Source organism: Callithrix jacchus, chromosome 12 (genome assembly GCF_049354715.1).
Source record: "Callithrix jacchus isolate 240 chromosome 12, calJac240_pri, whole genome shotgun sequence".
NCBI classification, from domain to species: Eukaryota; Metazoa; Chordata; class Mammalia; order Primates; family Cebidae; genus Callithrix; species Callithrix jacchus.
In genome coordinates, this window is record NC_133513.1 from 38,790,238 (window position 1) to 38,817,643 (window position 27,406).

Here is a 27,406-nt window from a genome sequence, read left to right on the forward strand (position 1 = left end):
GTTGCATGTTATCTGTAAAACTATTTTCACAAAATGTGGTGTTATATAAATGCAGTAACTTTTGGTTAGGAATACATCTGAGAAAAAGCTTGAACATAAAAATAACATTATTGTACTTTATGAAATTTTAAATTAGCAAACAATTAAACTTTTAGTCTTTTATGAAACCTATTCACATCTATAAAAAAAAAAACCTATGGTACTTCAGCTAGAACTCAGTGCCTTTCTACTGGATTCCTCATTAACTTCATACTATGGATGAGAAAACTCAGAAATTAAACAATTTGGCCTCATGACCTTTAGCTTTCCTAAAGCGTCCTTGAAAAACATCTAGCTTTTAATTATTCCTAGTAAGGAGTTAATATGTATGGAATTAAGCAAGATGGTTGGATTGTTCTAGCATGCCAGTCTAATGTTTAACCTCAAATATCTTGAGAGACAGTTTCACATCTCTCTACTGGTGAATGTCACCAGTAGCTAATTTTCTTTTCTTTTTTGAGACAGAGTTAAGCTCTGTCACCTGGGCTGGAGTACAGAGGCATGATCTCAGCTCACTGCAGCCTCCACCTCCTGGGTTGAAGCGATTCTCCAGACTCGACTACATTCAGCTATCTCCCAAGGAGCTGGGGTTACAGACACACTTCTCCATGTCCAGCTAATTTTGGTATTTTTAGTTAACACAGGGTTTCGCCATGTTGGCTGGGCTGATCTTGAAATCCTGACCTACGGTGATCTGCCCATGTTGGCCTCCCAAAGTGCTGGGATTGGCCAGCCACCACACCTGGCCAACAGTAGCTCATTTTAACACAAACATGAAAATGTTGTTTTGCCTTAATATGGGCAGAAAATGCCAAGAGGACCTTTCATTTTATACCCAGGTAGATACTTTTAAATGGAGACAACCACTATATTTGTGTGTTGGAGTTAGAACTTTGGTTCTGTTTTTACCCTTTATTTGGAATACAGTGCAGCATTACAGTTTTGGATCATTAAATGAACAGACTTGGTGATACAATACTGACAAGCACGAATTGAATTCTGGGAGTAAGTGGTTTTCTAGTTCATGGGGGAGAAGAACAGATATGTGCAAGATCTTCTCCAAAGGAGAAGAGAACCACGTTGCTCAGTGAGTCACCAAAGGGCTTTGGCTTCAACTCGCTAATAGCTGGAACGAGTGCCAGTCTTGGTCAACCATCCAAGATTTTCATCATAGCGAATCAAAATCTCTAATTTTTCAAACTAATTATAGGGTAGAAGAGAGAATAACTCCAGTCTGACTTATAAAATGGTCTAGATGTCTACTGAAGTGTCCTCCATTCATGAGTTGGTAAAATCTTCAGAGTGACTGTTGGAGCAAGGAGCCTTTCATGTGCTCCCAGTTATTATATAGTGCATAGAGGCTGGTAAGTGTTAGTCCTGTCAGACCACCTCGTGCTATCCCTCGAAGACCACCTGGGAAAAGAAGGCAAAAGGAAAATGAAACAGCTGTGTACTGCATAGTACCCTAGCATGGAAGGGTTAAATAAAAAGTACTGTGAAATGGGCTGACAAGGGAGACAAGTGAGACTCTGTTTAAAAAAAAAAAAGTACTGTGAAATAAAGAGAGACCTTTTTTTATTTTTTGAAACCAAGTCTCACTCTGTCTTCCAGGCTGGAGTACAGTGGTGCCATCTTGGCTCACTGCAACCTCCACCTCCCGGGTTCAAGTGATTCTCCTGCCTCAGCCTCCTGAGTAGCTGGGATTACAGGCGCGTGCCACCACACCCGGCTAATTTTTGTATTAGCTAGGGTTTTACCATGTTGGTCAGGCTGGGAGAGACCGTTTTTTAAATAATTAATATTCCATCTCAAAAAGGAGATTGAGTTTTTAAATTAATACAAGAAACGAAGACTTCAGGCAATAATTCCCCAAACCACTTGCATAATACATATGGCTTGACATTTTCAGATTCACAAACTTGTTCCTGTGGCAGTTTATTACTGGAGTTCCAACTAGAAAAATCATTTCCTGCTGGCAACATGATTTAGAACTCCACTAGCACTATCAATGGATTTAAGGCTATAATGTAAACAAGGTGACACCCTATTTGGAAACAGTATTAACTTTTGGACTCTGGATGGGTCCTCCAAATATTAACCTTGAAGATTCAAGAAGTAGTGATGGCCAGGTGTGGTGGCTCACACCTGTAATCCCAGTGCTTAGGGAGGCTGAGGCAGGCTTGAGCTCAGGAGTTTGAGAACAACCTAGGCAAAACCTGGTCTCTGCAAAAAATAGAAAAATTAGCTTGGTGGGGTAGCATGCACCTATGGTCTCAGCTACTTGGGAAGCTGAGGTAAGGAGGATTGCTTGAGCCCAGAAGTTGAGGCTGCAGTGAACTGAGATTATGCCACTGCACTCCAGCCTGGGTGACAGAGTGAGACCCTGTCTCAAAAAAAAAAAAAAAAAAAGGCTCTAACCACACTTTGAGTTAGGTGCTAGTGCCCCCCCCCCCCAATTCCTGCACTGATGCATCCATCTCCCACAATAAGTAGTGAGGGACACCTAGCATCACACTAGTTGAAAAGAATTCAAGAATTAGACATTGAACTACCTGCTTGAAAATAAGTGAACAATTTTACTTGTGGCAAAAGATTAGCAACAGGGATTTCAATTGCAATGGAGAAACAAAAATGTTTCAGTTACTTAAAAACAGTCCCCAAGTCTAAGAAGCAGCTACAAATACATATCTAAAAATCAAAAATGCCCTAACTGCTTATGGTTTTAAAATGTCAAGTCTTAAATGTTATGTGGCAAAGGGAAACCAAGCTAAGAAACTCCTCAGGAATGGGGGTACCCAAGGAAGCTTTTAAAAAAATGTGATGTCCTCATGCAGCTCTATGAGTAGGGATCATAAACTGCAGGTAGCCATCTCTGTACCTACAATGTATTTGTTCCATGTGTATATTAGGGAGACAAAGGTAGAACAGACATGTGGGGTGTCTAGAGGCCCTCTAGCTCCATGCCTGTCAATTATGTGACATTCAGTGATGTTGCTGAGTTAGAACACTTCAGAACTAACCAGTTCCGCAACGAGTGTCCTACCAGATGGCTTCAGCTGATGGATTAAAGGGCCACTCCCCCTCCAGGAATCTCTCCAGTCTGAAGACTTCTGATAGCTGACCTGCTTACACTCCAATGCTAAATGTCATAATTATCTCTCTCAAACAGAAACTGCAGACATTATCTATAAACAGCCGTCAAACGTGTAGGGGGACCAAAAACATTTTTTAAAAACCCAGAAAAACCCCTCTAAAAGTATAATATGAGGTATCTCCTTGAAGTTCACATCATCTCTTTGTGAACTTGCCACATTTAGACCATAGGCACAGCAGTTTAAACTTCCAACTGTATTCAACGTGGTTGAAAAACAATGATTGGAAAGCAATGCACACTCAAGTTAAAATAATCTTGAGCGTGCCTGGCTAATTTTTTTGTATAGACAGGGTTTCACCATACTGCTCTTGCATTCCTGGACTCAAACAACCCACCCACACTGGCCCCCGGAGTGCTGGGATTACAGACATCAGCCACCACACCCAGTCTGTATGGCTGTTGTGAATAATATGCTGTTATGAACATGGGTACCATTCAACTTGCTTTAAGAACTGAATCAACATGGCTTAGGCAAAGATCAAATACCAAATCCTGCTCTAAGAAAAGCAACATTCACTGAATTGTGTCTTCAGCAATAAGCACTTAATGAAACTTGTTTCATTTAAAATGCATCACAACCTTGGAAAGTGAGAGTCATCATACACCCATTTTATAGATGAGCACAGTATTAAGAGGACCTTTTTCAATAGGTCATACAGCTAGTGACAAATATTTCCAAATTTTTCATAACATTTCTGCTTTATAATAAACTACATATGTTCTATATTCTTGCCTCCGAAAGGCAGCTTTCTTTTGTTAGGTTGGCATATTACACATGAGACACCTGATTAGCGGAGTAATTTTGTTTTTCGGTAATTCATCCACCACAAATATCAGGTAGCATTTTTACTCTACAGACCTGAGCGTCTTAAGTCTCAAAAGCATTGTAAGATCTAAGTTTTTCTGAGATATGTGAGAGTAAGAGGCTTTTTTCTATCGAAAATAGGATGCATTTCAAATTTTATCCATAAGAGCTCACAATGCTTTCTCCGACATGCATGCCTATGTGCTCACTTAAACAGAACTCTGAGTGAGACGGTAAATACCTTATATGCCCTTGAAAATTTTACCTTGGCATACAAAAACCTTGTTAAGAACCAAAAAATAATTTCACGTTGAAAGGCTTTAGGGTTAGACAAATGTTAAACTTCAACTGGCAGCACAAAGGTAGCACTCAAGCCAGCAAGAGTTTGCTGGGCCAAATTACATTGAAAAAGATCAAGTATTCTAAAAACAGGAGATTTCACATAAAAATGTGGAATCTAGCTTCTTCTGAATAAATGAACAATACTAATTATGGAGAGTGGCAAATGGCTGGAAATGAATGGGAGATGCTTCTAGCCCAACACATAGGCATGGAAGCTCCAGCTTAGCCCCCTCCACTCACTTTTCTTACACAAGGGAAGCCACTATGGTACTTCCTTAAAGACAGCCCTGAATGTAAGGATGTAATGAGTCAGCACCTAAGGCATATTATATGTATTTGTAATACAGAGAGGAAGAGGCTGATTATGTGATATCAAAAGAAATGGGAGTCTAACTTTCTGCAGTAATAACATAGTCCAGAACACCTCCAACATAAATTATGAAAAGAAAGCTCCTGGGCTCAGAACAGTAAAAGCAAAAAAGAATACGCATTAATTCTATGTCATGTGACAAGTAGACTTTAATTTCCACTGCAATTGTGGAACAGAGGTAAATAACCTCCTGACCCAGAATTCCAACATGGGCTCACATTTTCTGTCTTAATAACTCAAAATACTGAAATCACTCTAAGAAAGGAAAATCAATGTCTTAATTTGTGGTTTATAATAAACCCAAGATGACAGGGCACAGACAGAAATTTTTTGTGGTGTGAATACAAATATAACTTCAACTTCCAGATTCATGAATTTGGAAAGGATCTTAGGAACTCTAAGTATAGCACCAGTGAAGAAGTTTACATTTAGGGAATGGCTAATCCCTGTTGACCTAAACTACTTCCAACCCCCAATGTACTCTTAAATACAGAAATTTAAAAAAACAGGGGGGCTGGCTGGGTGTGGTGGTTCACACCTGTAATCCCAACATTTGGGAGGCCAGTGTGGCAGACTGCTTGAGCGCAGGAGTTCGAGACCAGCCTGGACACCATGGCGAAACGCCGTCCCTACAAAAAACACAAAAAAATTAGCCAGGCATGGTGGCAGGTGCCTGTAGTCCTAGCATCTTGGCAGGTTGAGACGGGAGCATCACTTGAATCCAGGAGGCAGAGGTGACAGTAAACCATGATCACATCACTGTACTCTAGTCTGAGACTGTCTCAAAAAAAAAAGAAAAAGGAGCCTCAACATAGTAGGTACAGAGCTATTTTAATAGAAAGATCATGAGAAAAAAATTGGCAGCTATCAGATCAAAAAGGCTAATTAATTAATTCTTATCCTATTTTATTCTGAGACAATGACTCGCTCTATTGTCCAGGCTGGAGTGCAGAGGTACAACCTCTGCTCACCGAAACCTCTGCCTCCAGGTTCAAGTGATTCTCCTGCCTCAGCCTCTCGAGTAGCTGGGATTACAGGCGTGTGCCACCACATCCAGCTAATTTTTGTATTTTGAGTTGAAATGGGGTTTCACCACACTGGCTAGGGTGGTCTTGAACTCCTGAACCTCAAGTGATCCGCCTGCCTCAGCCTCCTGTAAGTGCTGGGATTACAGGCATGAGTCACTGCATCCAGCCTATTTTATTTTTTTGAGACAGTGTCTCACTCTGTTACTCAGGATGGAGTGCCGTGGCGCGATTTCAGCTCACTGCAACCTCCACCTCCTGGGTTCAAGCGATTCTTTTGCCTCAGCCTCCCAAGTAGCTGGGATTACAGGTGCCTGCCATCACACCCATCTAATTTTTGTATTTTTAGTAGAAATGGGGTTTCCCCGTGTTGGCCAGGCTGATCTCAAACTTCTGACCTCAGGTGATCCACCGTGCCCGGCCCAAAAAGGCTAATTTAAAGGTAGAACTCTGATGATTTATGTGATTTGAATTCAGGTCTACTACTTATTTAATGAATTACATAAATTTTCTCCAAAAATGTGCAATGTCATTAGATTCCCTATGACATATGAGAATCTATTTAATAACCAGTATTCTACTCAAACAGAAACAGCTGTAGCTTTGCTATCATCATAAGCTTGGGAATTTTAGGGTAGCCGTATCACATATTTTCAAAATAAGTAATCAGAAACAAAAAGATATAGGCAATCCCTTCCTCTCCAAAAAATCCTGAACTATTAATCTTATGTCTTCCTTCTATAAGAAAGTCAGCTTAAAAGCAAAGTCATTTAAGGTAAAATATACATATATACAAATCCAGTTCTTCAAATTAGGTAATTGTTCATTAAGGTTATTGTTAAGAGGTTCTATTTATCAATGTCTAAACTGAATACAAGGCCTTGAGAATTAGTCTTCACATACCAAAAAGAACCTCTTGATGCCTTCTACATTTCTACTACTGGCATCGACATTTTTCCAGGAAGTAAAAATTCACGTAAAATATGTAATAGACAAAGCACTAACTGCCATAATATATAAACTGTTCCAACAAATCAGTTAAATCAACAATATGATAAAAAATAGAGAAAGGGTATACCACTAACCACTAAACAATAAAAGCTGTTCAATCTCATAAACAACCAGGACGAAGCGAAGTAAAACATTAAAACTGTTCACCTACTAGCTTAAAAAAAAGTGATGAGGCCGGGCGCGGTGGCTCAAGCCTGTAATCCCAGCACTTTGGGAGGCCGAGACCATCCTGGTCAACGTGGTGAAACCCCGTCTCTACTAAAATACAAAAAATTCGCTGGGCATGGTGGCGCATGCCTGTAATCCCAGCTACTCGGGAGGCTGAGGCAGGAGAATTGCCTGAACCCAGGAGGCGGAGGTTGCAGTGAGCCGAGATTGCGCCACTGCACTCCAGCCTGGGTAACGAGAGCAAAACTCCGTCTCAAAATAAATAAATAAATAAATAAAATTTTTAAAAAGTGATGATAGATGAACAATCCCGGCAAAGGTTAGCCACTTGGCATTAGTCATTCACATTTTAAGCATGCAGATTATTTACTCAAGTAATTTAATTTTTAGCAATTTATCTTACAACTAAAATGTATGTGCAAAACTGTGTGTACTACAGTGTTTAAGGGAAGCCTCAAATAAAAGGTGGTATCTGAACAAAGATGGACAATGATGCAGCATGTGAGGTAGGTGTCTGGAAATACTATTCTAGGAAATGGTAACAGCAAGAAGGCTGTGAAGTGGGAGATAGAAGACAATGGGAAGAGTAGTAGAATCTGAAGTCATCAAAGTGGCAAGGGAGCAAATCAACAAGAAGGCAGAACCTCTTTAAAGAATTTAGCTTAATTGGATTTTGATTGTTACCTTCTAAATACCAGCACTTTCATTTAATCATAAGCATCACAGTGTTTATAAAACTTCTAAAGAGATAAGCTTCACAATTCTCCTAAAGAGAGTCTACATATACTGAGTTGTTAATGCAGGGTTTATAAACTCTCTAAAACTTTCATAAGATTCTCAAAGAAATCTAGGACAATTTCTCCCACCCACAGAAAAGCAATCACCTAAACAACTGAGAATCAGTGGCAAAAAACTGTCCTAAAAGGACACAGTACCATTGGGAATCAAAAACAATTCCAAAAGCTGGGCACAGTGGCTCACACCTGTAATCCAGCAACTCAGGAGGCTGAGGTGGGAGGACTGCTTGACATCAGCCTGGGCAACATAGCAAGATCCCACTTCTAAACAAAAAAAAAGAAACTGAAAAAAATTAGCTAGGTGTGGTGGCATGTGCCTACAGTCTGAACCACTGGGGAGGTTGAGGTGGGAGGATCCCTTGAGCCCAGGAGTTCAAGACTGTAGTGAGCCATGCTGGCACCACTGCACGTCAGCCTGGGTGACAGAGCAAGACCCCAACTCTAAAAAAAAAACAGAAATATTTTAGTGAGTTTAGTCTTACCTGGAAGAGACAAGTAAGGGATAAATGGGGCAGTGGGAAGGGAGCCCAGGACAGCTAACTGTTATGCTACTGAAAGTCACATATACTGTGAATTTTATTGCCATATATTGCTTCCACAATATAACAAAACAGAGAAAGAAGAAACCACCAAGCAGTAAACAGTATTCTAGTGACCCAGTCATCTTTCATTTCTACCTTTCCATCCCATCTCTTCAACTTCTGTAATAATACTTCTCCTTGACCATTCTGACTTTAGGCTTCTACCTCCAATTTATCTTATCTACTCACTATTTCTAGCTTAATCTTCCTCAAAGACAATTGTAGTACTGTCCAAACACCTTTGATGACAAGCTGCCTTTCAGTCTACTTTTAAGCTTCTTACCTTAGCTTTCCAGGCCATAAGCCTAAACTATCTTTGCAGACTTTTCTCCCACACCTTCCTTATATGTATCTTATGATCAAACAGATACATCTGACAATTCAGTCCATCCTTAAGGTCTAGTTCAACAGTTATTTACTACCTCTTTCCCTTTTCTAGAAATTTTCCTGATTTTCCTGGAGGCAATTTGGTTTGGTGACAAAGACAATGGGCTTTGGACTCAGACTAGAGTTTGACGCACTAGACCATGACAGAGCTGTGTAAGCATGTGAAGGTAATTTAACTTGTGTGAATTTTAGTTTCTTTGTTTATGAAACAAGGGAGTACCAGACCACTACCTTCAGAGAATGGTAAATGAAGTGACCTATATAAAGGATGTGACCTTCTTTCTACTTTAAGAATATTTTGTACAATTCTTACAGGAGTTAACACAGCTTTCCTCTTACTAAGTCAGCAGACAATATGTAAGATTGAAAAGTCAAGAAAAATCAAGACAATACTATTATTTAGAAACATGAAAATAAAGAATAATGAATTAAAGCAGCCTGAGCATGGTAGCTCACACCTGTAATCCCAGCACTTTGGGTGGCTGAGGCAGGACTGCTTGAGCCCAAGAGTTCAAGACCAGCTTGGGCAATATAATGAGACTCTATCTCTGCAAAAAACAAACAAACAAACAAACAACACACACACAAAAATTAGCTGGGTGTGGCGGCATGTGCCTGTACTACTCAGGAGGCTGAAATGGGAGAATCACCTGAGCCCAGGAGGTCAAAGCTATAGTGAACCTTGATTGTACCACTGCACTCCAGCCTGGATGACAGAGACCCTGTCTTTAAAAAAAAAAAATTCAAAAAAGTTAAAATAGCTGCCACTGGGAACAGGGAATTAGGGTGAGGCATATAACAGATTGTTGCACATCATTAGAATCTTTTAGATGTTAAGAAAAAAAGACAAAAACCTCGACCTAAAAAAATCATGTATGTGGATTATTTTGATAAAATAAAAATTAAGTAGCCAAAGGTATATCAACCTAATAAAAAAATAAATTAGGTATTACTTAAATGTATGCTTCTAAACTAGTAAAAATTTATCACAGAAGAGAATTATCTGACCCTGGACAGCAACATGTTGATCTCTCAGTAGAGTAAGATGATCATAGGAATAAGAGGCTCTAAACTGACTTAAGGGGCAGTCATTTCTGGGCTTTGACCTTGCGAGTGTCTTGCGATAGTTCAATATGCTGACGTCACAGGTCGGTCATATTACTGTTTAAAACAAAACCAATAATTTTGAATACTCTATTGCCCAGTCTATCCAAGATATAAAAAAAAAATGAATAAAAAAATACGGAAAATAATCTTATCTTCCTAATGTCAAAAAGCCACCACAAACCCTATGATTCAAGTATCCTACTTCTGGGTATATAGAAAAAAAAAAAGAAGAATCTTGAAGAGGTATTTGTACATCCATATTCATAGCAGCATTATTCACAATAGACCAAAGGTATAGGCAACCTAAACATCCCTTGATAGAAGAATGTACATACAAAACATGGTATACATACACAGAATGAATATTATTTAGCCTTGAAAAGGAAGAGAATTCTGGCACATGCAACAACATGAATAAACCTTGAGAATATTATGCTATGTAAAATAAGCCAATTGCAAAAGGACGAATATTGTATGATTCTACTTACATGAGGTGCCTAAAATAGCCAATTCAGAGACAGAAAGTTTAACATTATCAGGAGCTAAGGGGAGGGGCAAAGTGGAAGGAGGCTGAATAGGTAGAGAGTATGTTTTCCAAGATGAAAAAGTTCCAGAGATTGGTTATACAATGATGTGAATATAATTAATACTAAAGTAGTATATACTTAAAAAATGGTTAAGATGGCTATTTTACCACAAGTAAAAAAACAAACCAAACCAAAATAACCATATGATTAGAACACTAGACTATCCTGCAACAGAGTAGTTTCCTCGAAAACCATGAATTTAAAAAAGTGGACTTCAAGTGTAGTAAGAGATGTATTTCCATTCAACAGTACTCACCTGTACATTTATACAACATGCCTGTCATAGTTCCGGCTGCTACTGTGTTTAGGTCATCTTCTGCACCTCGTGTTTTCTCAATAATGACACCAAATGCACTATAGAGCAAAGCTAAACAGGAAATGGAAGTGCTCAGTGACAAAAGAAGTGATTAAGTATGGTATTATCATATACATATATTGGTTTTCATCCATGGATCCTGGCTCATAACTCCCATAGCCCTTCCTAAGTGACTAAAACAATCACTTGTTAAGGTATTTGTCCTTGGTTCTGGAAGCAGCTTTGGAATAGCTTCCTAGAGACAAAGGCGAAAATCTTTTGTTATATTGTTGGGCCACTTCAGGCCTCAGAAGCAGCCTCAGAAAATAGAATTTCTCTCTCTGATGATCTCCTGTCCTCCTTTCACCTGCTCCCTTTTCTCCTTATAGCAGGACTCTAATCTTTCCCCACCTGTCTTATTGGAACTGACCATAAAGAAATTCTATGACCTACCTTGTCTGATTGTAGGCCATAAGACCCCATTTCAGAAGAGATTCTACCCCATACCCAGAAAGAAGAAATGCTGCACAGAAAGGCCAAGGAGAATCTGGGCAGACAGGCCTTGCTGGGTTTCTGTACCCAGTCTATTAGTAGTAGAGCATGCCCTTTTTGTCTAATCACAATTCTACAAGGTTGTTCATGCTTCAGTTATACGTATCCAATCAATTCTCCAGAAGAGGCCCAAGAAGATGGGATTGGAGGACTTTTTGGACAGCTGAACTCGTGGGGCTTGCAAGAAAGTGAGAAAGAACCCATTCACATGCCAGAAGGCCAGTGCACTCCAACTCCAGTGAAATGAATACTCCTGTACTCATCCACGTCTCAATCTACGTATTCCTTGACTGGGCTGTTTATTTGTATCCTTTACAAATATCCAGCCAGGTATGGCAGCTCATAAAGTTTCTGTAATCCCAGCACTTTGGGAGGCTGAGGTGAGAGGATCACATGAACCCAGGAGTCTATACCAGCCTGGGCAACAACATAGGGATATCACTTCTCTAAAAAAAATTTGTTTTAATTAGCTGGGATGGTGATGCATGTTGCCTGTAGTTCCAAGCTCTTTGAAAGACTGAGGTGGGAGGACTGCTTAAGCCTAGGAAGTCTAGGTTGCAGTGAGCTCCACTATACTCTAGCCTGGGAGACAGAGCAAAACCCTGTCTCAAGGAAAAAAAAACTGTTTATAATAAATTGGCAAATGTTAAGTATGTGTTCCCTTGAGTTCTGTGAGCCAATATAATAAATTAATTGAACCCAAAGAGGGGGCTGTGGGAACCCTGACATAGCTGGTTGGTCAGAAACACAGGTAAAATAACCTGGGGGTTGCTATCAGCATCGAAGTATCCAAAATGGGGCTCAGTCTTGTGTGACAGAGTCCTCAACCTGCTGTTCTGATGCTATCTCTAGGCAAAACTGAACTGGAAGGACATCCAGCTGGTGTCCACTGCAAAACTGATTACTTGGTATGTGGGGAAATATTCCCACATATCTGGTCCCTGTGTTGACTGTTGTAGGGTGAGAGCAGAGAAAGAACTGTTTTTTTTTTTTTAACACACAAAAGTCAGTATGGCAGGCCGGGCGCAGTGGCTCACGCCTGTAATCCCAGCACTTTGGGAGGCCAAGGCGGGTGGATCACAAGGTCAAGAGATCGAGACCATCCTGGTCAACATGGTGAAACCCCATCTCTACTAAAAATACAGAAAATTAGCTGGGCGTGGTGGCGCGCGCCTGTAGTCCCAGCTACTCGGGGGGCTGAGGCAGGAGAATTGCCTGAACCCAGGAGGCAGAGGTTGCGGTGAGCCGAGATCACGCCATTGCACTCCACAGCCTGGGTAACAAGAGCGAAACTCCATCTCAAAAAAAAAAGTCAGTATGGCAATATTTAGATAAATTTATCCAAAGATATACATGAAATGATCACTAGAACAGTTTCTAATAGCGAACACCTAGCAACAAATAAAATGCCCATCAAGAGCATTTATCATCTGAATTGATTCAGAAAGGGACTTTTCATATAATGGAATACTGTATAGTCAATTAAAAACCAGAAGAGTCACTTTCACTAATAAGTAAAGCAGGGACATATGCACATGGTACACGACTGACTGGCTATGCAGAGAAATGCCTGGAAGGATTCAACAGAAACATCAATAATAGCTATTTCTAGAAAGTACTGCTAGGAAGTCTCAGGAGGAATATTTAAAATTTTCATTTATATGCTACCATAATTGTTGTACTTGGGATTAAAACACACACACACACACACTCTCTCTCTCTCTCTCTCTCTCTCTCCCCCCCACTCCTATTTCTAGCATAAGAAAAAATAATTTTTATACTTCTATGAAAGTTCATCTTTCTCTTCAACTCATTTAACTGAAATTGATCATGAGCAGAACACTTTTATTGATCATACCACAATGGGTACACAGAGGGTGACCAGTTATCCTAGTTTGTCCAGGATTGGGTCAGGGGTTTCTTGACCTTTTTTCTTAAGTCGTAGGCAGCAAGGACAGCTGACTACTCTAGATATACAATTAAAAGGAACAGAGGAGGGTGACTCTATAGAAGGGTAGGAGAAATGCAAGCATCAGCAACATATGAAAGCAGCCATCTCTTAGGATCCAAAATGTGAAAACTGGCTTTATGGTATGAAGATGTACTGTTTTCAAATCCTGTGACAAGGCAAGGATCTTACTCTGCCATAACAGACACTTTTTCTATCTTTTCAATGAGTTTTCTTTGTCTTCCCCTCCTTAATCTGCCACAATTTAAATTGAGATTTTCAGACTTTCAATTAAATTCATAAAGTATGAAAATTCTGGATGTCAGGGCATAACTCATAAGAGATCTAATCCAAGTCATCAATCATTCATAAGCAATAGGTATGGAAGCATTAGGCTCTGACTAAGCACTACTAAATTACCTTTTGCCTAGAACTACAAATGTTTTCATTATCTATAAAGAACCTATTCTAATTCTAGCAATTAGATGCCTGAAATCTACTCAGGTAAACAGACTCACGAACAGGCTATTAAGAAAACATAGCAAGAGGGCTGGATTAATTGATCATGTCTCACTACAGGACCTTGAACCTTGCCTAACATACAAAGCTCTTTACTTTGGACCTAAATTATCTGGATTTCATTTAGTTTAAACATCACTTTATTGGGCGTTGTGCTCGGAAAGGAGAGCATGTAGTGTTCAAAAGATTTTAAAAATTCAGAAATGGTATTCAGAATGATATTAGCATCTAAGATTATTTCAAAAGTCAGTTCATGGTCTTTCCCTAAGTAGTTATGTACATTATGCACTGGAATGGATTTAAACACAATTGTTTCAGATCCTAGGATCAGAATATTGGCTGATCAAATTGTTCATTATATTTGCACATTCTTTCTTTACGTTAACAATTTATTATCAAACGAGATCTCTACTTACCCAGAGAACCTAGAGTATTAGCCCAAAGTGCCCCTTGCCTAGTCACCATATTCAAAATCCTACCAGGGCAGAAAGAGAAAGAATCTGTATTTAGAATCATTGTTTCTCTAGCAATCTTTAAAAACAATAAAAATAGCTATTTAACAAGCCTAGACTCAAAGTTTTTAAATTCTAAAATACATCTTAATAGCTCAGATTTCAATAAGGATGATTTCTACTCTATAGAAGTGAAAATTAGGTTAAAACTTTCAAGACTTTGGGCAATAGGAAAATTCTTATTATTGAATGTAAAATATAATGACTACATATTAAATATATATAAGGCTTTGAATGACAGCCTAGAATGTATCTTATAAAGAGGTTTACAGAAACTAATCCATTTAAAAAATGCCACTGTTAATTATCAAGAGCTAGCTTCTAAAAGATTCTTTTTGGGAGGGGAGCATATGCTTAAAACGTCAAAGACGATCAAAGAATATCAAAGTACAGAATATACAGTAGAATTAAATAGAAGGAATCAGCAGCCATCTAACTCGAATACATAGAAAAAGCACCACGTGTCTGCTCCCAGACTAGAACTAAGCAGCCAAGGTGAATGCTCAGCACACTCTCAAGGAAGCACAGCTCTCCCTTGCCCCAGTGCCAGACTCTACCAGAACAGTGAGAAGCAACTGGATGAAGAGAAGACATTCCTCTCCCACCAGTGTAACACCATCCCAGGAATAGTTCTGTCCAGATGGCTGACTACTGCTGGAAATTATGGGAATACAGTAACAAAGAGTAAAGGAACTCATTTGGTTTAATTATTAACTCATTTAATTAGTGTTCTACAGAAACAATAACTTGTATTGCTTCTAAAAGGTTGTTTTAAAAAATCAGTAATGTTTACAAATAGAACTACATTGTTTCTAATTATGTTACATACTTACTAATATATTTTAAGTTCAGACATTATTTTTTCATTTTTTAACAAGCTTTTAATAACTGTTGTTTTAAGAAAGGAAGTAAGTTGTCTTTTCTAGGTGATCTATTTCCAAATTTGCATTTAATACGATATTGGGGTTTTTGTCTCAAAATAAGATAGGAGAGGAGGAGATGGGACACAACTGGCCATGGATGATGGTTATCAAGGATAGGTTACAATTCATGTATTCATTATGCTATGTATTTTGTCTACTTTTATATATTAAAAATTCCCCATAATGCAAAAAGTTAAAAGTTATTGAAGCAAGAGACAAATAATAAAAGTATTGAAGGATCTGGACTGTTAAAGCATGGACAGAGATCCACACAGTAACAGGAATATAAAAAATTTAACAGTGGCTCACGTCTGTAATGCCAGCACTTTGGAAGGCTGAAGCAAGAAGATCGCTTGAGCTCAGGAGTTTGAAAACAGCCTGAGCACTACAGTGAGACTCCGTCTTTACAAAAAATTAAAAAATTAACTGGGCATGGTGGCACGTGCTATTCAGGAGGCTGAGGTGGGAGGATCACTTGAGCCCAGGAGGTCAAGGCTGCAGTGAGCTGGGATGGTGCCATTGCACTCCAGCCTGGGCAACACAATAAGGCTCTGTCTCTCAAAAAAAACGCCACAACAGGCCTTCCAGTTTCCCATGCTCTAATTCTAGCACATCTGGTGCCATCTGCTGGCTGAACAATATGGAAGATGGAGTTTAAAGTGTCCTAAAACAAAACAGTGAGCCATTGAAGAATACATACTCATGATTACACTTATATGAAGCACATAAATGGGCAAAACTAAACATATTTTTTAAGGAATATCAAGAGGAACTGGCCATGTTTACTTCTTAAGTAGGGTGAAAACATTCTTTCTGACCCTTTTAACTATACTTTCCCTTCTCTGCGACTTCAAGTTCCTAACAGAAAACTGTGTCTTATGCTTTTGGAATTAACTCTAATTTTAAAATTTTTATTTAAAATTTATCTGGCTCGCCATTTCAGAAATGTAAAGTAAAATCAGTAAGAAGTTCAAGTTAAATGACAGCATCCCTCTCATGTGCTGCTTATGTTTTCATTACCATGTCTTATGGCTCTGCATGCTCCTGAACAATCCAAAATGCCAGCAATTCAACAATTTGAAAAGCATGTCATATAGGCTTAGAGAATGTAACAGGTGTAGCTGAGAAGTTAGGCTGGTGTAGCACTAGCTGAGTAAGGGACACTGATTCAAAAAATCACTCCTTTTTAAAAGCTTAGAGTCAGCAATCTGATTCCTTAGTTGCTTTTGAGTAAGATCAAAAAACAAAAAGACAAAAAGCATATAAATATACTAACCATTTGTAATCTCAAGGTTGTACTCCTCAAACCAACAAAACAGAGCTTACTATTCAAGTATCACTACATCAGATGGTTACATGAGACTTACTGTACATTTCTTGGTTTGGACCAGGCCATGTTCTGGGTTTCCTTCAATCCTAGCCGAAGACCGTTCATTGCACCAAATGCAGCCCCTGGTAAATCATAACAATTCACCCAGATAAGACAGCTTTATATTAAAAACAAACAAACAAACTCAAAACTGCATAACTGTACTTCTGATTCTTTTTCACTTGACAAATGTAAATAATAATTTTTTTAAAAAACACCTTGAAACCAACATTTGAATTGCTTTTGATTTTAAACACCCTTTGCTACTTGAAATGAGTAAACTTGAGAAAAAAGTATGTAACACTCACCTGTCATGCAACATCCTCCAATCGTAAAGAAGGCCAGCTCAAATCTGCCCCGGGTTTTATTAGCTCCAGTAGGTAAAATAAACTCATCTGTATCCTTAAAGGATAATAATGAAAACCAGGCTGAGTGTTCCTCAAGATACAAATCTTGCAAGTGCCTTTTTAAAACTTCAAAGTAATTTTTCACAGAAAGTAATAAACCTTATATTAACTCAAATTAAACCTATACTTAAAAATAAAACTTTCTACAAAAGTTAACACCTAAATCAAAGTACACAGTTCTTAGGAGGGAGTCTCATTAAGAACTTTGTTTCCTTCATGACATAAATCTGATAGATTTGTGCAAAAGTGTTTAGAAATGACAACTCTAGACAAAGGTACACTGAAAACTATGAGAAGAGAACAGTCTGAAAGAAGAAAATAACTTTCATTCTGTAGCAGCTATTTATTGTGCATTCTATGTATAAAACCAAATGTTCACAAAAATTAATAAAGTACAACAGTCTGGATCAATTATGCAATGGCAAATGACCCTCTTTAATAATTCTTATCTGTTTAAGGAGTATATATTCCTTTGATAATCTTAGAAAGGTACAGACCCTCTTTCTAGTAATTGCATACACAAAATGAGGCATGAACCCCTGAAAGGTCACCCAAAATACTAGGATTGAGAAATGACACTCTTAAGAGCAAAATACAGCGATCGATTTTGAAGAGTCAATATACCTTTATGAAAAACACACTTGAAAAAACAAACAAAATTCCATCACCTAGCTGGACTGAACAAAAACCACCACCCTCATTTTTCTGGCAAGATTTCCATGCAAAGATAGTTAAAATAAGCCTCTATGGTTAGTTCATACCCTTGGCAAAAAGAAATGCAGTATGTCACATTTAACATAGTGAAGACCACTGACATTCTCCTACCTCATTGTGGCAAATACTGAACATTGGTCAACGCATTTCCAGTAAGAAAACTGTAGTTCTGCATTGGTTTCTTTCTTTCTGGCATGTGCATACATCCTCATCAAAAATTACAAAAGTAAACAAGCACATCCACTCTCATCACATAAGAATGGTCTACCAGCCAATAATAAAATCTGAATAGATCCCATGTCATGATATAATTGCATATAGTTTTATAAATTTAGGGTACTTCAAGTTTGGAATTAATGACTTAGTCTTAAATTGTATTTATTGAGTTTTCAGAAATGCTAGATTCAATAAGGTAAGGTAAATAATTATCCTTCATTCTCAGGCCATGGCTGCTGAAAAGAAAAAAAAATTATCCTTCAATGCAGAAACAGATCACTAATTAAGAATAGAAGGCCAGGCACGGTGGCTCAAGCCTGTAATCCCAGCACTTTGGGAGGCCGAGGCGGGTGGATCACGAGGTCGAGAGATCGAGACCATCTTGGTCAACATGGTGAAACCCCATCTCTACTAAAAATACAAAAAATTAGCTGGGCATGGTGGCACGTGCCTGTAATCCCAGCTACTCAGGAGGCTGAGGCAGGAGAATTGCCTGAACCCAGGAGGTGGAGGTTGCGGTGAGCTGAGATCGCGCCATTGCACTCCAGCCTGGGTAACAAGAGCGAAACTCCGTCTCAAAAAAAAAAAAAAAAAAAAGAATAGAAAACCTTTTTTTTTTTTTTTTAAATGGCTGTGATGAACATATCAAGCAAGCACAAGTGCATGTCAGCACCAATTCATTTTCAACTAGTATCAACTGTAAATTAAAAAACATAACAAGGGCTGCAAGCAAATGTCCATCAATTCACACACAAACAAGGTTGTTATCAAAATATGTTAATATATTGCATGTAAGAAAGATACACTAAAAAGCTCTTGTTAAACTTGTACTGCTGACACTCCAGGATACCAGTGTTACTAAAATCCCCTAAGTACCAGAGTTTGCTAACACAGAAGATAAATCCAAGAATGGGAATCAATGTACCTGCTGGAAAAAAAACAAAGGCTGAGATGACATAAAATTTTTCTATCTGTTTTATGGGAAGCAATGAAAAAAAAAAGAAAAAAATTTACTTTATAATTTTGTGTGTTTAACCCTATGGGTGTTAAAAATATTTAAATTTTCCTTATTTTGTACCAGATGTTCACCTGGGCTAACAAAAAATTATTACTTGATAAAATTTTTTAAAAATTTCAATGAGAATGTAAGAGTAGTGACAATATAAAAGCATTAGTAAGAGAAACTACAATACTGCATCAGATGAAAGTTGGCTGGACACAATGGCTCATGTTTGTAATCCTAGCACTTTGGGACGCCAACATGAGAAAACTGCTTGAGCCCAGGATTTCAAGACCAGCCTGGGCAACATAGTAAGACCCTATCTTTATTATTAAACAAGAAAAAAAAAGGTGTTACCAAAGTCACTACAGGGTGAGTTGACAGTCACTATTTTATTTAAGATGTCTCCAACCTTCAAAAGCATAAATAAAGTTTCACAAAATGTAATTTCTATTATGGTATCTTTTTTTTTTTTTTTTTGAGACGGAGTTTCGCTCTTGTTACCCAGGCTGGAGTGCAATGGCGCGATCTCAGATCACCACAACCTCCGCCTCCTGGGTTCAGGCAATTCTCCTGCCTCAGCCTCCTGAGTAGCCGGGACTACAGGCATGCGCCACCATGCCCAGCTAATTTTTTGTATTTTTAGTAGAGACGGGGTTTCACTATGTTGACCAGGATGGTCTTGATTTCTTGACCCCGTGATCCACCCGCCTCGGCTTCCCAAAGTGCTGGGATTACAGGCGTGAGCCACCGCGCCTGGCCCTATTATGGTATCTTTAAATTCAAGGTTTCCATAATTATTTCTAATAACAAATGAAGTTTATAACACACTTTTTCAAGTCTAAAGTCCTTCTAGAATTCCAATGGAAGATAGATGCTCATGATGAAGAATGAACTCACAAGTTTTAGGGGAGATATGAAATCTTACATCTAACCTTAATAAGCCCCACCTAGCAATGCAGAGTCACAGTGATACTGAATTTGGAACTAGAGCTAGATAATAACCTCTAAGTGTAGATTCAACATTTAAGCAAAATACATGCAACTAGTAAATTGACAAAGGGGTACTTTTAAAGTAAAAAAAAAAAAAAAAAAAAAAAAATCCATGAACACCCAATGTTAAAATATAACACTTGAAAATCTAAAAAATTACTTAAAACAATCCAGTAATAGTTTGAAAATTTTAAAAACTTATAATATATATAAAACACTTAAAAAACATTTCCTGAAAAAACAATGACGCTTTAAACTGGCAAGGTCCTAACCATGGACTTGCTTCAATTTGAACACTTAACACAAGATATGCAGCTACTGACAGATGCTGTTAGTGATTCAACTTTGAAATAAAAAGCTCCAACCATAACTCTTAAAAAATAGGCATGGTGGCTCATGCCTGTAATTCTGGCACTTTGGGAGGCCACAGCAGGAGAATCACTTGAAGCCAGGAGCTACAGATCAGCCTAGGCAACCAAGTCAGATCATATCTCTACAAAGAATGTAAAAAAAGAATTAGCTGGGAGTGGTGGTATTCACCTGCAGCTCTAGCTACCTGGGAAGATCAGGCGAAAGAACCACTTGAGCCTAGGAGTTTGAGGTTACAGTGAGCTATGATGCTGCTACTGCAACCCCAGCCTGGAAGACAGAGTGAGACTCTGTCTCTTGAAAAAAACAAAAGAGAGGCCTGGTGGGGTGGCTCAAACCTGTAATCCCAGCACTTTAGGAGGCTAAGGCAGGTGAGGTGCATCATGAGGTCGGGAGAGACCATCCTGGTCAACATGGTGAAACCTCGTCTCTACTAAAAATACAAAAATTAACTGGGTGTGGTGGTGCGCACCTGTAATCCCAACTATGAGGGAGACTGAGGCAGGAGAATCGCTTGAACCTCGGAGGCTGAGATGGCAGTGAGCCAAGATTGCGCCACTGCACTCTAGCCTGGTGACAGAGTGAGACTCTGTCTTAAGAAGAAAAAAAAAAAGAGAGAGAGAGAGAGAGAGAGAGAGAGAAAACAAGAGTTACTGATATATATCTCATGTATCATATAATTCACCTATTTAGAGTATATAATTCAGTGGTTTTTAGTATATTCAGAGCTGTGCAACGAAGACAACAATCAATTTTAAAGCCTTTTCATCACAAAATCCCATACCCACTGCACATTTACCCCCAACCCTTGGAGGCTATTCATCTTCTTTCTTATCCATATATTTGCCTATTCTGGACATTTCATATAAATGAAACCACACAATATGTGGTCTTTTGTGACTGGTTTCTTTCATTTAGGAAGTTCATTCACATTATAGCATATTTTAATAATTCATTTTTTAATAAAATATTTATTTAATGATTCATTTTTATTACCAAATAATATTCCATTGTATGGCTATGCCACACTTTTTATCCATTCATCAGTTGATAAACATTTGTTTCCATTTTTTGGTTATCATGAAGAATGTTAGTAGGAACATTCATTTACAACTTATGTGTACACAGGTTTTTAATTCTCTTGAGTATGCAGTATACTTGACTGAAATTGCCAGTCATAAGGTAACTCTATTTTTAACACTTTGAGAAACTGCCAGACTGTTTCCAAAAGCAGCTGTATCACTTTACATTTCCACCAACAATGTTCAGAGGTCAAATTTCTCTATATCCTCACCAATACTTACTTTCTTTTTGATTATAGTAATCCTCATAGGTGTTAAGAGGTATCTCATTGTGGTTTTATGATCTCCATTTCTCTAATTAATGTTACTGACCAGCTCTCATGGCTTTATTAGACATCTGTATATTTTCATGAAGAAGTGTCTACTCAAATCCTTTGCCCATTTTGTAATTGTTTTTTATTAATGTTTTAAGAGTTTAAAACAATACTCTAGATATAAATTCCTTATCAGATACATAATATGCAAATATTTTCTCAGTCTGTAGATTGTCTTTTCCCTATTTTTTTTTCTTTTGAGACAAGATCTTTGTTGCCCAGGCTAGAGTTAAGTGGCCTGATTATGGTTCACTGAAGACTACCCGCTGGGCTCAAGTGATCCTCCCACCTCAGCCTACCAAGTAGCTGGGATTACAGGTACACACCACCACACCCAGCTAATTTTTGTATTTTCTGCAGAGATGGGATCTTCTGTTGCCCAGACAGGTCTCAAACTCCTGGGCTCAAGTAATCCTCCCGCCCCAGCCTCTCAAAGTGTTGGGATTACAGGCAAGAGCCACTGCATTAGGCCTTTTTTCATTCTTATTGGTATTGTCTAAACCACGAAATTTTAAAATTTGATTAAATACAACTTATTAACTTTTTTAAAATCACTTGTGCTTTTGGTGTCACATCCAAGAAATTACTGTCTAATCCAAGGTCACAATTACTTGTGCTTATGATTTCTTTTAAGAGTTTGACAGCTTTAGCTGTTACATTTAGGTCTTTAATCCATTCAGAGGTTAACGTTTTGTATATGGTGCAGGGTGAGGGTTCAACTTCATTTTAATGCATATGGATTCCAGTTGTCCTAACGTTTCCCCTGACTTAATTGTCTCACCATCCTTACTGAAAAGCAAGTGACTTTATATATTGTAAGGGTTTTCTTCTAGACTCTATTTAATCTATGGATTCATTCTTATGTTACTATCATGATAGTCTCATAGCTCTGTACAAAGTTTTGAAATTGGGACGTTCAAGTCCTCCAATCTGTTTTCTCAAGGTTGTCAGCCATTCTATGTCCCTTGAATTTCCCTATGAATATTAGGATAAAAGCTTGTCAATTTTTGGCCAAAAAAGCCAGCTGGGATTTTGACAGGCACCACACTAAATCTATTGGTTAATTTGGTGAGTCCTGCCATTTTAATAGTAAATTTTTCAGGATCGTAGCACATGCCTTTTCACTTAATTTCAATAACGTTTTATAGTTTTCAGAATATGTTTTGTACCTGGTCCATTTATTTCTAAGTATTTGTTTTTTGATGTTATTGGTAATGAATTTTTTGTAATTTCATTTTTGTAGTGTTCATCGTGAATGTCTAGAAATATATTTGATTTATGTATATTGAACTTGTATTCTGCAACTTGCTGAACTCGGCTGTTAGTTTTAATAGATTTTTGAGGTCTTCCTTGTGATTTTCTGATAGATAAGATCGTATCACTTATAAACCGATAATTTAACTTATTTTTCAACTTGACTGCCATTTCATATGCTTGCCTAACGGACCTGGCCAGACAATGCTGAATACAAATGAGAGTAAACATACTTATTTTGTTCCTGATCTTAGGGAGAATGTATTCAGTCTTTCACCATTAAATATGTTCGCTTTGGATATTCTGTAGATGCCATTCACCAGGCTGAAGTCCCTTCTGTGTCTAGATTGATTGACTGACTGATCTATCTGTCTGTCTGTCTGTCTATTTAGAGATAGGGTCTCACTCTGTTGCCCAGGCTGGACTGTAGTGGCATGATCTTGGTTCACTGCAACCTTTGCCTCCAGGGTTCAACTGATTCTCATGCCTCAGTCTCTGAAGCAGCTGGGATCACAGGTAGGCACCACCACACCCGGTTAATTTTTGTATTTTTAGTAGAGACAGGGTTTTGCCATGTTGGCCAGGCGGGTCTGGAACTCCTGGCCTCAAGTGCTCTACCCACCTCAGCATCCCAAAGTACTGGGATTACAGATGTGAACCACTGCACCCAGCCTAGTTTGTTTTTCTAATCAGAAAGGGAGTGCTGGATGTTGTCAAATGCTTTTTGTGAATCTACTGAGATAAGCGTGGTCTTTGTACTGTATTCTTTCCTTGACTGCTTTATTATCAATTGATATGGCAAAATACATTAATTTTCAGATGTTAAATCAACCTTGCCTTCCTAATATACTCTTTAAAACTTCTGATGCTTAGTCAAAAGAGCCCTGATATTGCAAATTGAGCTTTAAAACACACTTTGTCTGTAATCCCAGCACTTTGGGAGGCCAAGTCGAGCTGATCACCTGAGGTCAGGAGTTTGAAACCAGCCTGGTCAACATGGTGAAACCCTGTCTCTACTGAAAATACAAAAATTAGCTGGGCATGGTGGCAGGCACCTGCAGTCCCAGCTACTTGGGAGGTAGAGGCAGGAGGATTGCTTGAACCTAGGAGGCTGAGGTTGCAGTGAGCAGAGATTGTGCTACTGCACTCCAGCCTGGGGTACAAAAGCAAATCTTCACCTCAAAAAAAAAAAGAGCCAACCCACACACTTTGTAATTATGCATCCCGATACTTTCATTGGGGTGCTTTTAAAAATTAATTCCACTTTGGTTTTTAAAAAATAAGCCTTTGAAGGGAGTTAACTGGTTTCAGAGAGATGCAGGCCAAGCTTGAAGGGTTTGTTAGGAAAAAAGGGTGAATGGAGACCAGAGGCTTAGTACCTCCAGAAGTGCATGTCATAGTTCAAGTCAGCATAATAAGCACTTGGCTTTTTTTTTTTTTTTTTTTAAACAGTAAGATAGCACACCAAACTAGTAAAAATCTTAATCTTACCTGCACGAGGTATCGTGGATCCACATTTAAATAAGGAGACAGAGGGTTCATACCAGTTACTAGAGAGAAAACAAAATGGCACATTGCAACAAAATTCTTTAGTTAATTAAGAGTTAATCCAGCTCCTGACTGTTACATGTGTTTGCAATTTTTACAGGCTCACTGAAGGTGAAAAAGTTTTCCCTTTTATCCTCCCTATCTGTCAGTTTAAGGACTGACTCATCCTGAGATCCTCAATCCCAAATCAGGTCTTGCACTGGTGACTTAGGCTTTTATACCAATAAGACATTGGCAATGACACAGATCAGATTATCAAACTTATAGGAAGCACAGCCCAAGCCATTTATAAAGCTAATTTCTTTCACTTTAGTACAAGAATGTTTGGTAAGTATGTAAACTGCAAAATAAGACTGAGAAAAGACTAACCAATTTCTTGGGAAAAACAGTGGTTGGGTTTTCTGTGTACATGTTCTATATAAGTATTTCAAGGCAGTTTCTTCTGATATTACTATTGACAACGGATTTACTGTGGCAATGTAGAGAATCCTTGGGTCATTACCACAGGGATGTGGGTCTGTGCAAAAGAACACACAAACTTTCAGAAGGCCAGACCTGAATTCACTAACATTAAAAACAGTAAAACCTGTCAATCTTTGGATCCTTCTGTATCTCAGCAGTTATTCACAAATCTATGCATCACCCATGCCTCTGATCTTTTCATCAATTTGGAGTTCTGTTAGTTCGATTTTTAATGCCTATTTTGAATTGTGTTACTTATCATAGTCTCTCTTGCTACCATCCTTGTCCGACCAACAAATCTCATGGCAACAACTTCCTACCTAACTCCTTGCTTTCTCTTGCCCCTTCAATTCACTGTCTACATAGCAACTACAGTGATTTTTCTAAAGAAAATCCAAACTCCTTACCATGACTTACAAAACCCTACATTAACTACCATTCCCTATCTCTCTTATCTACCTTCAATTGATCCAACTTCCTTGTTACTACGAAGACAGATTGGCCTAAGAGTTGTTCTTTAAACATGCCAAATTTGTTTTGTTTCAGGATATTTGCACTAGCTATTTTCCTGGATACTCGCTTCCCAAGCATTTGTACTACATTTGGGTCACAGCGCAAATGTCAACTCCCTTGGGATGTTTTCCCTAACCCATTCTAGAATGGCCTCCTACTTCCATCACGATCTCATGACTCTACTACTTTATTGCCTTTACAGCACTTTAACTGCAATGTTTTAATTTATGTTTGCTGGCTTACTCCAGTATTATGTAAGCTCTGTGAGAGCAAGTCCTCTAAAAAGAAACAAAAACAAAAAAACCCCGCTACAGTCAGGCACCCAGAAAAGTAGCTAGCACACTGCAGAAGCTCCGTAAGTGGTGTTAATTCACCGGTCCCTCAATTTACCTTCAAATCTTAATCAAATTTATGTAACAATATCGTCACATTAAGGAAGTGGGTGCTCTTTGTGCTGTGAAACTCAGAGATACTAAGATTAATATGAAACTGTGTTCTACACAGGTACATAGCTAGGCTCAGGCCTAAGAATCCAAGCACTTTGGGAGGCCGAGACAGGAGGATAGCTTGAGCTCAAGAGTTTGAGCTCCCTGGACAACACAGGGAGACCCCATCTCCACAATAAGTTAAAAATTAGCCAGGCGTGGTGGCATGTACCTATAGGTCCAGCTACTTAGGAGGCTTAGGTGGGAGGATTGTTTGAGCCCAGGAGTGCAAGGCTTCAGTGTGAACTGCAATCATGCCAACACACCCCAACCTGGTTTGCAGAATAAGGTCCTGACTCTCAAAACAACAAAACACCTCGTGTTCTAGATTAAGTTTTTTTGACAAAAAACTACGGACATGAAAGATCTTTTCTTATTAAAGACTGAGGAGAGGCTGGGCGCGGTGGCTCATGCCTGTAATCCTACCACCTTGGGAGGCCCAGGCGGGCAGATCACGAGGTCAGGAGATCGAGACCATCCTGGCTAACACGGAAACCCTGTCTCTACTAAAAATACAAAAAATTAGCCTGGCATGGTCGCAGTCGTCGGTAGTCCTAGATACTCCAGAGGCTGAGGCAGGAGAATCGTTTGAATCCGAGAGGGGGAGGCTGCAGTAAGCCGAGATCACGCTACTGCATTCCAACCTGGGTGTCTCAAGAAAAAAAAAAAAAAAAAAAGACTGAGGAGAGGCAAAAGCAAATTCATGCCTCTGTATCCCTGATCTTGCGTATTTCCCTTTCTTACCTGTCTTCTTTCTTCATGTCTATACACCTTTAAAGTTCAGCTTACTTCTTAGCTCCTTAAGATGATTTCCCAGCCTGTCTCAATTCATATTGATTCCTTACTTATATGAAACATTACTGAAATGTTCTGCCCTGACGGCTACCAGAGGGTTCAGAATATGTCGCCGTGTACTAAAAAGGTAACTATATGCTTGCTGTTTGGGATATATTCACTTCTAAAGATGGGCTCTACTTTTAATCAAGGGTCAATCACACGGCCCACCACACACAAAAGATACGAGGCTTGGATATAAACCTAAGAAAACACGCATCATCTCGCGAGTCCAGGTCAATCACGGACAGCTTCCACAGGAGATCCGTGGCCCTCCCACTCGATCTTGAAAGAGCAGCCATGCAGATACACTAAACCCACCAGTAATAGTGAAGCTTGTGAATGCCAGGAAGAGAAAATACTAAAACATAAAACAGGGTACACGCCACTTTGGTGTAGACGCAGGAACCGGTGAGAAATGATCGCAAGCTAGGCCCCATACTCACGCGGGACGCCTGCCAAATCCGCGTGCGAGTAACCTGCTCCGCCGGCTCCGAAAAAGCCAGCCAACCCCCCAGTGGTTTTGTTGCCGCTTCCCCCGCCTCCTTCCATGGTATCGCAGCAAACCGAGTGCTTCCAGCCGCTGCCTCAAGCCTGGGTGGTCCGCTGGGCCGTTACTTCTCTGAAACTGCGGGTAACCCCGCGTTGCCAGCGCCTCCTTCACACGCTGACCTTCCGGGCGCCGGTTCCCGCTAAGCACCACACTTCCGCTTTGCGGCAGTGT

General features: G+C 39.0%; 1 protein-coding gene and 1 non-coding gene across 3 annotated transcripts; both read right to left on the bottom strand.

Moving 5' to 3' along the window:
- Positions 1-910: 910 nt before the first annotated feature.
- On the bottom strand, positions 911-27,356 carry TIMM23B (translocase of inner mitochondrial membrane 23 homolog B). Of its 2 annotated transcripts, XM_054242834.2 has the most exons (8): positions 27,129-27,356; positions 24,332-24,390; positions 16,800-16,893; positions 16,490-16,574; positions 14,104-14,162; positions 10,630-10,740; positions 5,249-5,339; positions 911-1,452 (listed from the first exon to the last, which is right to left on the bottom strand). In XM_054242834.2, exons 1-8 carry the CDS (start codon positions 27,232-27,234, stop codon positions 1,383-1,385), a joined length of 675 nt encoding a protein of 224 aa, XP_054098809.1. In that variant the 5' UTR covers positions 27,235-27,356; the 3' UTR covers positions 911-1,382. The 2 variants fall into 2 exon arrangements, with proteins under 2 accessions (XP_054098809.1, XP_002756164.1); XM_002756118.6 differs by lacking the exon at positions 5,249-5,339.
- On the bottom strand, positions 14,660-14,858 carry LOC118146562 (small nucleolar RNA SNORA74). Its single transcript, XR_004732417.1, has one exon. It is a non-coding gene; the product is annotated as a small nucleolar RNA SNORA74 (small nucleolar RNA).
- Positions 27,357-27,406: the final 50 nt, after the last annotated feature.